The 15,416-nt window shown below is 34.4% G+C and overlaps 3 protein-coding genes across 4 annotated transcripts in view; 2 read left to right on the top strand and 1 right to left on the bottom strand.

The window, feature by feature from the left end:
• LOC117101748 overlaps window positions 1–5,502 on the top strand; it is an 11,206-nt gene extending 5,704 nt beyond the window's left edge. Inside the window, exons 2-6 of one of the 2 annotated variants that reach the window (XM_033241789.1) lie at window positions 347–491; window positions 1,352–2,080; window positions 2,217–2,392; window positions 2,843–2,928; window positions 3,143–5,502. In XM_033241789.1, coding sequence (XP_033097680.1) covers window positions 368–491; window positions 1,352–2,080; window positions 2,217–2,392; window positions 2,843–2,928; window positions 3,143–3,380 — 1,353 coding nt within the window. In that variant the 5' untranslated portion in view covers window positions 347–367 and the 3' untranslated portion in view covers window positions 3,381–5,502. Of the gene's footprint in view, window positions 1–342; window positions 492–1,351; window positions 2,081–2,216; window positions 2,393–2,842; window positions 2,929–3,142 lie in introns of those variants that run through there. The other variant, XM_033241788.1, reaches the window with a different exon arrangement.
• A 1,631-nt stretch (window positions 5,503–7,133) lies between these two features.
• The window catches only part of LOC117101749 (cyclin-dependent-like kinase 5), a 24,505-nt gene continuing 16,222 nt past the window's right edge, over window positions 7,134–15,416 (bottom strand). Inside the window, exon 8 of the mRNA XM_033241790.1 lies at window positions 7,134–8,447. Coding sequence (XP_033097681.1) covers window positions 8,352–8,447 — 96 coding nt within the window. The 3' untranslated portion in view covers window positions 7,134–8,351. The remainder of the gene's footprint in view (window positions 8,448–15,416) is intronic.
• LOC117101750 overlaps window positions 11,474–15,416 on the top strand; it is an 11,908-nt gene continuing 7,965 nt past the window's right edge. The window contains exon 1 of the mRNA XM_033241793.1: window positions 11,474–11,653. Coding sequence (XP_033097684.1) covers window positions 11,552–11,653 — 102 coding nt within the window. The 5' untranslated portion in view covers window positions 11,474–11,551. The remainder of the gene's footprint in view (window positions 11,654–15,416) is intronic.

A 15,416-nucleotide genomic window follows, 5' to 3' on the forward strand; every position in this document is an offset into this window, starting at 1 on the left:
TATATAACATATATAGTTATTATAATTATAATTATTATTATATTATTATTATTAGACCTATTATCAGGCCTATTATTACTACTATTACTACTACTAGGCCTACTACTACCATACTAATTTATTGACTCCAATACATTTAATTTTGAAGTATTATTATTATTATTATTATTATTATTGTATACTTATATAGCGCATATCAAACTTAAAATTTTAGAACTTTCATAAAGCAATGTATTATAATAATTGTATACCGTACTGTGAATTTCATGTTTTATATGAATGTAAGCAACAAGCAATACAATTTCCAGAAATGGATGAGAATAAAGTTTGAATCTTGAATCTTTAGGTATTAGGTTGGGGCACAATAATGGCGCATTCACTGTTTGATGGAAGCAAACATGAAGACTCGGATAGTAATTCAGAGCGTTATCGGTATGTTTACTCTGGTCTTGGACTTCGTTCAACCGAAAGTTTATATAGGTCTGACGACGGTAAGTACAAACTCTTACTTTCTACGGTTCGGTGTGGTAAATAAAGAAAGGACATGGACTGTCAGCCTTGACTACTAGACACTCTTGAACCCCTCTGTAACTGGTAAAGATACTTTCTTTCCAGTCCCAGTGTCCTCTGGGTTTATTCCCTGTGCAGCACTAAATCTACTCCACTCCCTAAGCCTCATTAAGATACTTAGTTTACAGCATAACTGGGACCTGTAAGTAAAGAGTAGATTCCACTGAGCAGGTACCCAGAATAAAGAAGAACCCGGATCTACAATATCCTCTATGCTACTAACTTCTTCGCCGTTTAGACATCTGGAGGAATGTGTGTGCTTTAATAATAATAATAATAATAATAATAATAATAATAATAATAATAATAATAATAATGATAATGATAATAATGATAATGATAATAATAATAATAATAATAATAATAATAATAATAATAATAATAATAATAATAATAATAATAATAATAATAATAATAATAATAATAAAAATAAATAGTTTATTTACTAAGAGATATCTGTCTTCCTAACGTGTTATTGTACCGAACACTCAGTACGTTCCCAAATACTTGCGAAAAAATATCGCAAGTGATTCAGTTGGGAATTAGACGCACACTCCAGATACCCAGCCTAGCGCCATAACCTCTAGATTACTGTGCTTGCGCGCGCTTGGTGTGAGAGTGTTGAATCCGATCCCCAAGTTGCAGTGGGTACTGCAAATGTTATTTTGCGATGTGAACAAGCGTGTAACACCAAGTGTTCAGTTATATATGTGATTTAACTTATAAATAATTGTTATTAATTATAGGCCTATACTAGCTACCAATATTTTATATTGTCTAGGTCTATCCAGAATTCCAGTTGAAGCATCAGATATCGATTCCAATCCAAGAGGCATGCCGCAACTATTTCATCGGGAAACCTCTGCTGTGGATATGCCAGTGTTGCCAGTAGGCTTTTCCGAAAATGGAGGTCTCATATATTTTAGGCCTCCATCTTCATTTGCGCAAAGGTCTACTTCAAATCGAGAATACGTTGAACAATTGTTTGAACAGAACCACTGGTTTTCCTGCAGAGAGATGTTTCATGCTGATTCTTTAGCGCCTTCGCGGCCAGTGACTAGCCAACGTAGAATCCGCTGTCCATATACAAATACAACATCATACACTTCTACATTATCGATAGTAAGTGGTAGCGATACTGAGGAGAGTGATTTCGAAGAAAACACAGAGACTGTATCAGGTTCCTCAAGTCACTTAATTACTTCAGAGTACAAAAGTGCCACTGGGTCTGATGCAGATGATACTCAGTACTTATTGCAAAGTGGATGTAGTACCAATAAACTATGTAGATCAGCGAATGGTCCTGCTTCGTATTCACGCGGTCCCCGTAAAAGCAGCATGACGTCAGCGAGGAAACAGATTCACAAGAAGGTGTCACACGTTGCTTCTCACTGTTCACAGGGCCATTCAAAGAACAGCCACGTTGCTCGTAAAACACAACATAAGCAAGGAAGGTCCGATATTTTCCATCCAACTGTAGATCGAAGTTTGAAAACCTCAAGAAGAAAATGTGAGTTCATTTTGATTATTCGTTATAGTTGTTGTTGTTGTTATTATTATTATTATTATTATTATTATTATTATTATTATTATTATTATTATTATTATTATTATTATTATTATTATTATTATTATTATTATTTCAGATGATTGTCTGATAACATATGCATCCGATGCTACGACCAAGCGTCAACTTGCCGCAAAATATTTGATCGCACGTGGTTATAATGTGATGACTGATGTATCTTCAAGCGCAATCGCAAGCTACTCCACTCTCAAAGAAAAGGATGTTCTGAAAAAACTAGAAAAAATATTTCACAAGGTATGGGTTCACCTTTTATCGTCACCTGAGTGTTGTTATAGGCCTTCTTAATTTGGAACAACTTAATATCTGTCTCTTATACACATCTAGATGTGTATAAGAGACAGGTAATTCAGAGCGTTATCCTTTTGATTGTGATTTTTACAATTTATTCTCAACGAATATTTCTACTTCTGCCGACACATTAAATAATATTGAGGTAATAGAGAGGTATTATAAATCGATTTATAACATCATGTTCCTTTATATTTTAGCACTATAACAGCTGTATATATATAATATATAAATCAATATATATATATATATATACATCAAGTTATGCTCAAATGTAAAGGAACATGATGTTAAAAGCGATTTATAATATCATGTTGCGTGTGTGTGTGTGTGTATGTATGTGTGAAGTTCAGAAATATCTGCACAAAATGAATAATGTTTGTCCTTATTTTGTAGTGCGATTTTGTCTTATGCTTCTTGTCTGAAGAATATATTTTACGAATTATCGGTAAAAAAACAAAACACGACCAGGTGCACATTCGGTAGGTGTTTATTCTCATATTGTTAATAGATAAATTTATTTTCATTTTTTTGTTTTAGCGGCCCTGCTTCCATTGTACATCCTTGTATTATTAAAATTTCGACAATTAGTAATTATGAATCTATATCCGAAGGGCCAAATGACGTCCACAACTAATTATTCAACAACCAGGAGTACGAAATTTATACCCATTTTCTTTTAATTACTATTTCCAGGTTTTTCGCCAATCTTATGGAAGAGGAATATAAACAAAATGGGAAAACAAACATGAGATTCCTTCCGATTCATATGGGAAGCAAGTATTCAAAAATGAATAACATACCAAAGTATTTAACATCTTATCCCGAGAACAAGTGCCGGCAGTTCCAGGAATTGGTTCGGGAAGCTTTCATTTGCCAAGAACAGTTGACATTAGAGTATTGTCAGGAACAATTGACGGAATTGGGAGAGTGATATTTAATACACCGATAAAATGAAATGACAATTCGGCTGCACGTGATGCGTACATGCGTCCTACGTTTAGGTTGACTAGTTTGCTAAATCACCATAAACCAAAGTAGGCCGATTTATGTTTCATAGACCTAATGGTATGATGCCATATCAATATTACAATAACGTGTCATGTTTGGTGCTGAATAGTATTTTGTAGAACCTTAAATACTTATTTGTACAATGCAATTGTTGCGCACTGCGTATCTGTCCCAGTGATGCTACCAGGAAGAGGGTCTCGATTTGAATGACCAATCAGCATCGCCGAAAGCTGTCGGTGATACTTAACGCGTTGCGATTTTTTAAGCCGGGTGCGTTACATCAGATATTGAACTTTACCTCAGGTAGGCCTACTTGAGTATTACGTCAAATAAAAGTTCTACATTCCATTCGTCAAGGGAAGTTTTCACTCTTCATTTTATTTTCACGTATTGTTTATATATTTTTTTTGAATTAATTTGGATTTATGATGTCAACTATACGTTACACAATAAACAATTATTTTGAAAGTTCAGGGACTGTATGTAAAGAAATCTGCTATGGCTCATAAAGAGACAGTTGATCCATAGAATATTATATAAGCCTGTTTGTTCACTCTGTGAATAGATTTGTTCAAAGATCATAGCAGATAATGTGCACTGGTATTGATTTTATGTAAAGTCGGGCATATTTGAGTATGCTCGCGTCAAATAAAAAGTGCAAAATTGTATTCCTCTTGAGAAGTTTTCTTTTTTCATTTTATGTTCATGCACAGTGGTGGCTCCAGAAATTTTCCAATGAGGGGTCCGACATGTCTGACAGCGGAGAGGTCCAAACCAAGAAACTGTCTAGAGCGTCGATCAGGGTCCAGCAATAAAAATTCCTGTGCATTTTTTCCTTGTGTTTCTAGACCGCAATATTGGGAATTGGAAAATAACGTTTGGATATGAAAATTAATATTTTTCATCGGACGGAGATTCAGGCCTGCCGCGCCGCCCCCACCTGCTGGCGCCACCACTGTTCTTGCATGAATACGCATATGATGTAAATAATAGGGTACAAGCATTTTATATATAAAATTTGTGAATAGATGCTTAAAGATCAACAACGTGGCTTCCATTCTTGTAAGTCACGTGAAATATAACTTAGTTAATATAAGTTATAGGCTTGCAGACAGTAGGATGGTTAAATAATGTTCTTTCACTCATTGTTGATTACATTCATTTCTATTTCCAAAGTTAGCTAGATAATTTGATTGATCTTAAATCTTCATGCTAAAAAATTCAGAACCGTATCTTTTTGGGGGAAGGAGGGTGCGGGGTGTGCAAAAATGGACCAATTGGCCGCGTATGACAACGTACGATAACGCCCAAAAACGTATTGAACCCAAAACCCTCAAGGTTCCCATTCGGTTTGAGAAACCTAATTAAAATCCCACTGGCCCAATTTCATTAGGGATTTCGAACTGGACAGGGGGTAAATTCCGCCCATAGGGAGGCCGAATTCACTAACTACAGTATTTCCGACAGGAATGGGAATGTGTACACTGGGTATTATAAAAAATAATATTTATGATTGAAAAATAACACTGAATCCCAATTCCGACTTTGGTTTCCCTCTACAATTTTAACATCGGACATTAAGGGGATTTAGCTAAAAAATAAGATCTAATCTTGTATACTTAATTACTTGTTTGACGAATCGTATGGGATTTACTCATTATCATTAACCTTGTTACTAAGTAATTAGGAGACGCATTAATTACCGAAATAGTCACCTTACTGGTAATTTTCTCTATTGTGATGTCTTCCCGTTAGGAAAGTGCAAATCTTTAGGACGTGTAAACTAATGAACTTCTGACATTTATTAGGCTTTATTGTTGCCAGGTTCAAGCAGGGATTTGTTACAAACTGTTTTTTCTGTAAATTGTCGATGTGTAATTTAAATTCAATTACGATGTACAGTGCTTCAGTGGCATACTGGGCACAATGAATACTTCGCTTTAACGAAATGATGAAAAAATAATGTTTAATAAGGTTAAAGAATGTTACTCAATTAAATCTTGAAAATCTTTTCTACTGAAATAAATTGTTGCTTTTTTGTTGAATATCTTGATGACTATTGCAAATTATTTTTTTAAAAGCTATTCACAAATTCAATTAAAATAGTTAAACAATTCCAATAAAGCCATAAATGATTTAGTTTCCACTGATTTACTAAAACATTGGACGGACACTGTATTGAGAGCACCGGGCGCTTGCTCTCTGCACCGTTTTGCTATCATCTGCACAGGTTTAAATCCCACTCCCTGCTTAGGCTAGTTGCAGGACCAAAGTTCTTTCAAATAAGGATTTTAAACTGCAAGTATATTTTAGGATCCAGGGACCCCAACGTACTGGTCTATATCCACCCAAGTCAATAGTAGTTTTTGCCGCACGACGTTAACCTTAACTTAAACGTTAGTACCCAACTTGCAACGCGATAACTCTGCCCCTTTTGTAAACAAATCGAAATATGCATGCGCAAACCCGTAACTAACGTCCGTCGAGCACGTAAAATCCTGAAATTACCGTACTCCGGAATGCAAGATGAATAAATTATGACGTTAAAGTTAACGTCGTGCAGCGAAAACTCCATATTGTCACAAGAATTACCTAAAACAAAGTCTTAAAATGTGTGAGTTATCCCTTGAAGTGTCAAATACCAAAGAAAACTAGCCCACCAAATACATAATATATATATTTCTTCATGATTTTAGCTCAACCACAAATGTCTTAGAAATAGAAATCCCTTAGATAAGATAGATTGGTCTACTTGAAAATACACCTATCCACACAAAGTAATAATGAACAACACAGGGTGTTTATAGAATATCATTACACATTTATTCTACTGTGATAAATATTTTTTGAAACAATTAATAAAACAGATATTTAGGCCTATATACATTTATATTTGTAGCAGAACTGTTAGTACTGGTTTTTTATTCAACCAGTAATACAATAATTTAAAATACTGTATAAATATTTTAATAGTATAACCATCATTTTAACACTAAAAATAAATGCCCATTTTATAATAAATAATAATAATAATTTTTTAATATCATTTACTAATTGTCATTATTACAAAACATTGTAAAAATAAGTTCATTTATAGTGTTGCTTAGGATGGATTTCTTGATTTCGCAGAATATGTTGAACTTTCCTCAGATAGAAATTTTATTTTTAAGATAGTATTTTAGTTCCCAGAACTAATTTCTTCAGAATTAAAAAAAAAAAGTTAAATGGCATTTTTAAGTTCAGTCATCAAGATATCTATCATTTCTCTTTATCACTGTAGTCAATAATACATTTAAACTTATTTTAACCAGTCAAAAATATAAAATAACTTTTTAAGATTATCAAAATTTGCTTTTAGATCCTTCTTTTCACTAAGTGCTTATACAAAGTTTTAGTATTGTGGGGGTGTTTAATTTAGATCTGTGACATTTATTTATATGGCTATCTATTTTATTCTTTTCAGCTTCTATTTAATGTCACATGCTAAGATATATTAATCATCGTTGACATAAAGACAACTCTAAACTTATACATTTCCAAATTTCTTTTATTATGAAGACTAAATTAAATAAATTCAACTCATCTCTTGTGGAATAGACCTATAGACTGGACACATGGGGTATATTTTATCAGGTTTTATTCATACCAATAAGATGAAATTAGTAAAAGTACAGTATACATTTATGACACTTACTTTAACTTGCAAATGTCAAATTTAATTCAAATGCTTCCAAGATACATTACTGAAATTACCAAAATGTTGCAACAAGAAAGTATTTATATTGCACAGGGGCTTATTTAATGCTGTTTAAATGCGCTGAATGTAAAAAAAAAAAAAAAATGGTACATTTGAATTTTATATCTACATTCTTAAAAAAACACATTGTGGTAAACTCTTGGAAAACCTTCAAAAAGCTTTCACAATTTATTTTCTTAATTTAAAATAAGTTATCAACTTCAAACAAGACAGAGAACGCATGCGGCCCGACAGCGTTTTTTTTTGCGTCCCACGAAAATGAATGAAAACCCTATGTGTGCGGCCCGCCAAGCCACATTGGCCAGAAAACACGGCCCGACACCAGTCACATGTAAAAAGTAACATTAAAACTGAGAATAACTGGTGTAAAAGAAGTGCTTGGAGGGTTTTGGAAGCTCACTGGATACATCAAAGTTTTGGTGCGCCCCTCAGTGTTAAATCAAAAATTAACTTTGTCCCTCGGACCGATTTTAATTACAAGTGTCCCTCCAAATAAATACCGCTTTTGAGCAGCTTTAATTTCTAGAAAAATAATTATGATTTTATAGATAAAAAATTACATTTATCTGGTGCTAAAGCAAAGTGGTGTTTAAATGGAGGTGTCTATTTTGGAGGTTCCACAATTAGAGGGAGACTTGTAACTATTAGTTTACATTTCCATGCAGAGGTGAAAGATTGAACTCTTACTTTAAGTGATCTTGGATTGGCATGCATGTTTTTGATATAAATTGTTAACAATTTAATTCTAGATAAATGTAAACACACAACTGTTGGTGTGCGGTTATGACGCACTACCACCTAGGCTACAAAGTACTGCCATCCATATGCACTCCCTCTCTTGGTTTAGGTTTGCTGGTCAACTACAGTTGTTCAGATTGTTTCACCAAGAACACTCCTCTCATCATGTAAGCAGCTTATTGCTTACCCTCTAACACAAAGATGCAGTACATTTAGGAACTCCAAGCAACACATTCAACTACACGGTGAGAGATAAACAAATACCTTACAGGAATTGTAACTGCTAACTTCACAGTGACCTTAAATACAGAAAGCAATGAGGGACACAACATCTCTGTATATAATTACAACCAACAATTGTAGAAGACCTCCATGACGTGCGATAATCACAGACACCCTTCAAGCTTTGACGGCAGGACTGACATCAGAAAAGTAACTATGTTGAAGTCCATCTTCTGCAGACATTCGTAAATTGGGGTTGCAGATCAGGAGATGCTATGAAAAAAATAAAAGAAAATCTTATGAGGATAATGAAGATCTAACTAAATTGAAAGAATTTATGGGTGTGTTGGATAAAATATGTTGTGTTCTTGTTGAAAAAATAATTTGAGAGAGTGTATTGGTGCAGTATTCAGATGTAATGGAAGAGAACTGAGTGGGACGTATACCACAAAATCAATGTTCAATTTTTTATTGAAGCATGTCAGTACTATTGGCTGTGGGCTTTCAATAAAAAAAAATAAGAGATTAGGCTGTTTATTCACTTGGGCAAGGTATTTTATTGATGTGGTTTCTATCTTCCTCTCTTTCTACCCAGGAGTATAAGTGGGTACCTGTCTTGAATATCAATGTTCTGATTAGTAGCAACTAGGAAAGTATTCTTTATAACTCAATCTTGCAACATTCTGGAATAGAGTACTTAGTATTTGCTTACCAAACTGAACTGGTGATCATAGTAATATAGAATGCATTATGCACTGTCTAAATCGTTATCATTACTAATTAGTGTTATGAAATATGAAATACGAAATACGAGGAACTTTACTGCAATCTCTCATTATAAAAACAATTTAAATCAAGATTGAAGTTTAAAAAAAGTATAGAAAAAACATTTTAAAACATCAGATACAATATACATCAATAAAAAAAAAGAGAGAATTATAATCATTTGTCTATTTAATTTAGTGTAATTTAGTTATTAATTCATGCTACTAAATATATATATATATTATTTGATAATTTATTTATATTAAAAATATAATATGTTTAAAAAATGCTAAACTTCTCAGAGGTCACATCAGTGGTGAAACCAGAGGGAGGGGATTAATCTCCCCATCAAACAGGCCAAGCCCCACCACTGAATGTGCCTCATCAGCATAAACAGTAGCACATCTAAGAGTTTTGAAATAGGGGGCTAATAGGGGAAAAAGTGAAGTGGTGGATGCTTGATGACTAAGTGAGGGGAACTTGCTCCCACAATAAGGTATAATAAGGTTTAACTACTTGAGCATAATATTTTGGCTAACAATATTTCCAGTGGAGGGACTACTGGAAGGGGGGGGGGGTGGATGGGGTTGTGTACTTAGTAAATAGAGTACTTAGTATTTGCTTACCAAACTGAACTGGTGATCATAGTAATATAGAATGCATTATGCACTGTCTAAATCGTTATCATTACTAATTAGTGTTATGAAATATGAAATACGAGGAACTTTACTGCAATCTCTCATTATAAAAACAATTTAAATCAAGATTGAAGTTTAAAAAAAGTATAGAAAAAACATTTTAAAACATCAGATACAATATACATCAATAAAAAAAAAGAGAGAATTATAATCATTTGTCTATTTAATTTAGTGTAATTTAGTTATTAATTCATGCTACTAAATATATATATATATTATTTGATAATTTATTTATATTAAAAATATAATATGTTTAAAAAATGCTAAACTTCTCAGAGGTCACATCAGTGGTGACATCCAGTACACTCAGGCTCACACATTCGTATTGACAGTTGTAGTATAACATTATTTCTAACGCGAGTCAATACACATTAAACGGCAGATGTCCTGAGGGCGCTATTCCTTTTTTATTAATAGTATTATCGCTAGAGCCTACTGAATTATTTATAGGTGTTAATTACAGAGGCTGTTTGTTGGGACTGCCTTGTGGGCGTCCTTCATGAATATAATACACTTATCAATTGTAGTCCCGGCCCACCCAGACCCGGGCCATGGTGGCACAGTGGCCGTGGCTGAGCCGGAGACGTACATATATTTGTGTCCCCATAGTGCCTGGACGTACCTGAAATTCACCCGTATATGTAACTGGCATCGAAAGGTCCGGGAATTTTACATGTTAGAGTAGGCCTAGTCATTCAGCAATTGCTGTGTTTTGGTATAAAAAAAATCACCTACCGGTGCTCTAGGCCTACCATCATGGTTTCATTTTTTATAGATCATGGTATAAATTACATAATAAAAGTCAAAACTACAATTGACAAGTGCATAACTTTTTTTAGAACATAATGTATGTTTAGTTTTAATGTTTAGTTGCTATTTACTAATTGTATGCTATATTTGTTTACAGTTTACCGCTTTAAATTTTGGCACCAGACGTCTATGAGGAAGGTGTACAATAAATGCAAAAACTGAGTTTGTGTTTGTGTCTTTTTTGAAGAGCATTTATCTACCTGAATAATGTGGTTAGAGAGAACTTTGTGAGCTCAGAACAGATTCAAGATTCCATTTACTGTCCAAAAATGGAAATACTAGGGGGCAAACATTTCATTGCAAGGTTACAAAAATATAACATACTGTATGATTAGAACCTGTAATTAGAAACAATATATGACAAGTAAATTAGAATTAATTAATACAGTACAGTGAGTTGTATTGCTGTACAAATATTGCTGAGATTAAAAGCAGTTCACATTAAGGGATCTTAACTTTATATGTCGTGATAAATATAATTAAACATACTTAATGAAAGTTACAAAAGTATACACTATGAATATTGTGCAGAAAACAATACATATTTAAAAGCTTACATATTATTATATTACACATATATTAAGTTGTTCATGTTTCTAATGGAATATAGTACAAATGTATTTAGTAATCTATTGGTTCTACATTTTAGGCATTTGAGTCTCTTCCCAGATGGCAACCATATGGGGTGAGTAACATGATGAGCGTTGCTTTTTCTTTAATCTTATTTTATTTTAAAATACAAAAGTCATTCATAATATATTTTCCTTAAGGATTTTACCGGCTTGGTTACCCACTCTCTGTAACTTTACGATATCCTTTTGTCTTATATTTCCGAACCATACAAACAACCACAAAATATTGCACTTTCAACTACAGACGTGTAGAAAAGTCTGAGTAACCTAGCTTCAGTATTACAGTATTCTAAAAGTCCTTCATAACAAGACAAAACAACCAAAATTTTACACTTTATTATAAAGCAGTCATGCATAGCATTAAATTTTTCCAACATGCAAGTAAAAAAGTGAATGTAATGCACAAGAGCCTAACATCTATTAATCACTCTGGTTTTATTAAGTACAGTACTGTACTCACAATTCTACAAGCATGGCAGCACAGGCAGTCTACCTGTCAATGGCAGCTCTCTCACCAGAGGAGCAGGAAGATTTTCTTTACTACCAATCTTCATGTTTGGTTATTGTCATTCAGGTAAATATCTTTTTTCTTGGTGATATTTCTAGGCAGAACAATTCAGGAGTCGTACTATTATGAAGTGGGAAGTTTGATACGATGACATGTGTGGTAAAGACAAGCCAAAGCAGTCACTCCTCGCAAATCTCAGTTTTGGAGATAGTGGACAAAACATGTTGGAATGTCAACTTTTTAAAAATCTATAAATAGACCAGAATCCCACAAACACACTCCTTGGCAGATATATAGAAGGGGCCGCATGTAACGCATGTACTTACTGGGAAAACACTCACTTCCAAGTCCAAATAAGCCCTGTAGAGGCCACGGGGCCCCCTCTTACTTGCACAATAATTCAACGCTTTTGAAAATATGGTACATTTTCTTTTAATCTTCAAAAACTTATAGGGCCCTGGGCCGGCTGCATCCCCACACACCCTAGAATCTGCCTCTGCCCTAAAAACATGGCAATAAAGAATTAAGTACATGAATACCCACCATAGTGTAGGCATATTATGAAATGTAAAGACATTATATAACATGTTAAAATAGTTTAAAACAATGTACTGTATATATAGGCCTGGTAAAGGTCTACAGCACCATAAAAAAGTATGGTAATTTTATTCAAACATAATTTGTGGTATGGAAGTGATAATTTATCAAAACAATCTATCAATTTGGTTTAATACCTAGACCATCTTTATACTGGTATTTTCAAGCCTATTCAACGACTCAAAGAAAAAGTGATCCAGAAGACGTAGGCCAAAAATTGTTATGGGGAAAGTAAATTATTGTCGATCTCTGAATTGTTGTAGTGTTGATAGAGTCTACAGTATGTTGGAATGGTAGCTTATAGAATGTAACCACAAGCAGATCTAGAGGAAAATATGGGTAGGGGCCATGTGATGTGCGAAGCATTGAGCGTTGTGGTGTTGAGTTCTTTGTTTAGAAATGCTTGAGAACATAGACACTTGACTCCTTGTTACGCCACTGTTACTACCAACAACAACATGAAGAAGAACAAGTAAAAACAATAGCCTCCCCTGAGATTTCGCTCCTTTGGAGAGGCTAAAAATTTGTAGTGCACTACATCTGCTACCTATATACATTTTTTAGCATGATTTTTTCAGGGGCCCCAAGTTGAAAGAAGTTCCTTTGGGTGATCTGGTTTTAAATGAGCTTTCTTAACGTATTTCATTCTATAACTGGGACGGCAGCGCTAACTCAGCCGCTCTCCGTACCTACTGCAATTTTGGGTTGTTTTTCTTGATGTTTCCTTGTTTGGTGTAATCGTGTTTGCGTATTGTTTTGAATGTTGATTATTTGAAGTGTTTTGGTCTCGTTTTGCGGGTTATTAAACGTTTCATTTTACAGTAAATTAAGGTAGAAAATGCTGAACATCCTAGGCCGTGTTGCAACATCATTAGCATGGAATGTTCACACAGCAATGCGACCGTACACAGGTGGAGCTATTATTGTCAAAAGCACAACGCGAAGCAGAAAACGTTGGAGAAAGAGGGGAAACCGAGGTGGAACAAGACGTAGAATACCCGTGCTTATTTCCTGTCGTAACAAGTTCATAGCTAAAAAATTGGAAGGACCAACTTCTAGGCAAAGATGTTTAATCAGTTTGAGTATTTCACAAATCGTCAATAATCTTAGCAGTGGAAAGCATATACCAAGTAGGCCTAGGCAGACTAAGTCCAGTCAGGGACCCAAAGAACGTTTGACGTCGCAATTTCCTGTCATCATGCTAACTAACCCCTGGTCCACCCTAAATAAAATAGACGAAATTAGTGTTTTTCTGAAGGAAAAATATGTGGATATTGGGATTTTTAGCGACTCTTGGATCAACAAGCAAAATGAACATACGATATGTGTTGAGGGTTTTACATTATTTTATGAAGGGAGAACGAATAGAAATGGTGGTGGAGTAGCAGCGCTAGTTAAAGATGGTATTGTAGCTACTAAGGTGAACTATTTACCAGTCCCTGAGGAGTTAGAATGTATGTGGCTTCAAATTAAGTTAAAAAGAACACCCCGAGAATTTTCTGCTATATTTATTTGTGTTGTGTACAACAGTCCTGGCCAATCTGTTAATTCTCACTTTGTACTCATCCAGTACCTCCGCGAATCGGTGGACATTATTAGATCTAGATCACCAAGAGCTGGACTCATTATATGTGGCGATTTTAACGAAGTCAGGCAACAGGGTTAAAACAGATTGTAAAACAACCCACAAGAGGAACTAATACTTTAGATTTAATTGTCACCAACCTTGTCAATTATTTTGAAGAGCCACTAGTTTTTGCTCCGTTTGGATTTAGCGATCACGCAACAATTTGTTGGAAACGAAAGCCATCGTTCATCGGAATGAAAGGAAGCATTGTAACCAAATCATTCAGACCGTTTAGTGAATCTAATGTAAACGCATTTGGCAAGTGGATTACCAATAAAGAGTGGCATGAGGTTACTAATGCGAACGATGTAAATTTAAAATTAAATATTTTTGAACGGGAATTAAGTCACGCATACGAACATTTTTTCCCACTACGAAAAATTTGTGTACACTCAACGGACCAGCCCTGGATTACGCCTAAAATAAAAACAAAAATTAAGGAAAGACAATTAGCATATAACAAGTATGGACAGTCTTCAAATATTTACCGCAAGTGTAGAAATATCGTCAAATGGGAAATTAAACAAGCCAAGATTAAATATTATATATATGAAGTAGCGCATTTACTAACTTCCAACTCAAGGCAATGGTTTAAACAAATCGGTAAAATGTGTGGAACTAGTAAAAATAAAAATGATTCATTAAATCTGAACATTGATGAATCGGATCCTGAGAAAATTCGCGAAGTGATTAACTCGAATCTGAGATTTGCCAACATTTTGAATCGTTACAAATAAATAGGTTATCGACGTATCTTCCATTTAAATCACCTCCACCTACGTTAACGTTTTGGGAGGTGTACTACTGATTAAAGAAACTGAATTGCAATAAAGCTGCAGCTCCAGGCGATCTTCCTGTACGGTTGATAAAAACTTTCGCGTTCGAATTAGCCGTACCCTTGGTGAACATATTTAATAAATCACTCGCAATTGGAAAGGTACCGACAAGATGGAAGGAGGCCACTATTACACCAATTCCTAAGGAGAAGGGTACAATAACCCTTAACCAGATTCGCCCTATTTCCATCACATCCATTTTCATCCGAGTACTTGAAGATGTTGTTATGATTTTTTTACATCCAAAGATTACCCCATTTATTGACGAAAGACAATTTGGAAATCGCAAAAATTCCTCTGTAAACCATTACCTTACTAGCTTAATGCATTTCATCCATAGTGGTTTGGACTTGCCAAACAATATTGCTACTCTGGTAGCGATTGATTATAAAAAAGCATTCGATTTAATAGACCACACAATTGCTGTGAACAAGCTGATTGATATTGGAGCACCAATAATTAATTAAGAAAATCCCATGGATATGTGATTTTCTTTCGGAAAGGAAACAACGTGTTTCATATAACGGCGGTTTCTCTGAATGGCAAGGAATAACCTGTGGCGTACCGCAAGGTAGAAAATTGGGTCCAATCATCTTTTAAGTTTTAGTTAATGACTCTCTCAGCGGTTATAATAACCGCTAGAAATACGTGGACGATTTAACCTTATGTGAGGTATATAAGAAAAATGAAGCGCCTAGTCTACAAAATCAGTTAAATGAGCTCGCGCGTTGGTCATCTGAAAATAAAATGTCAATTCATCCAGAAAAAA

This window comes from Anneissia japonica, unplaced genomic scaffold (assembly GCF_011630105.1).
Source record: "Anneissia japonica isolate Jap-2015-1 unplaced genomic scaffold, ASM1163010v1 scaffold288206_len369265_cov204, whole genome shotgun sequence".
In the NCBI taxonomy this organism is placed as follows: domain Eukaryota; kingdom Metazoa; phylum Echinodermata; class Crinoidea; order Comatulida; family Comatulidae; genus Anneissia; species Anneissia japonica.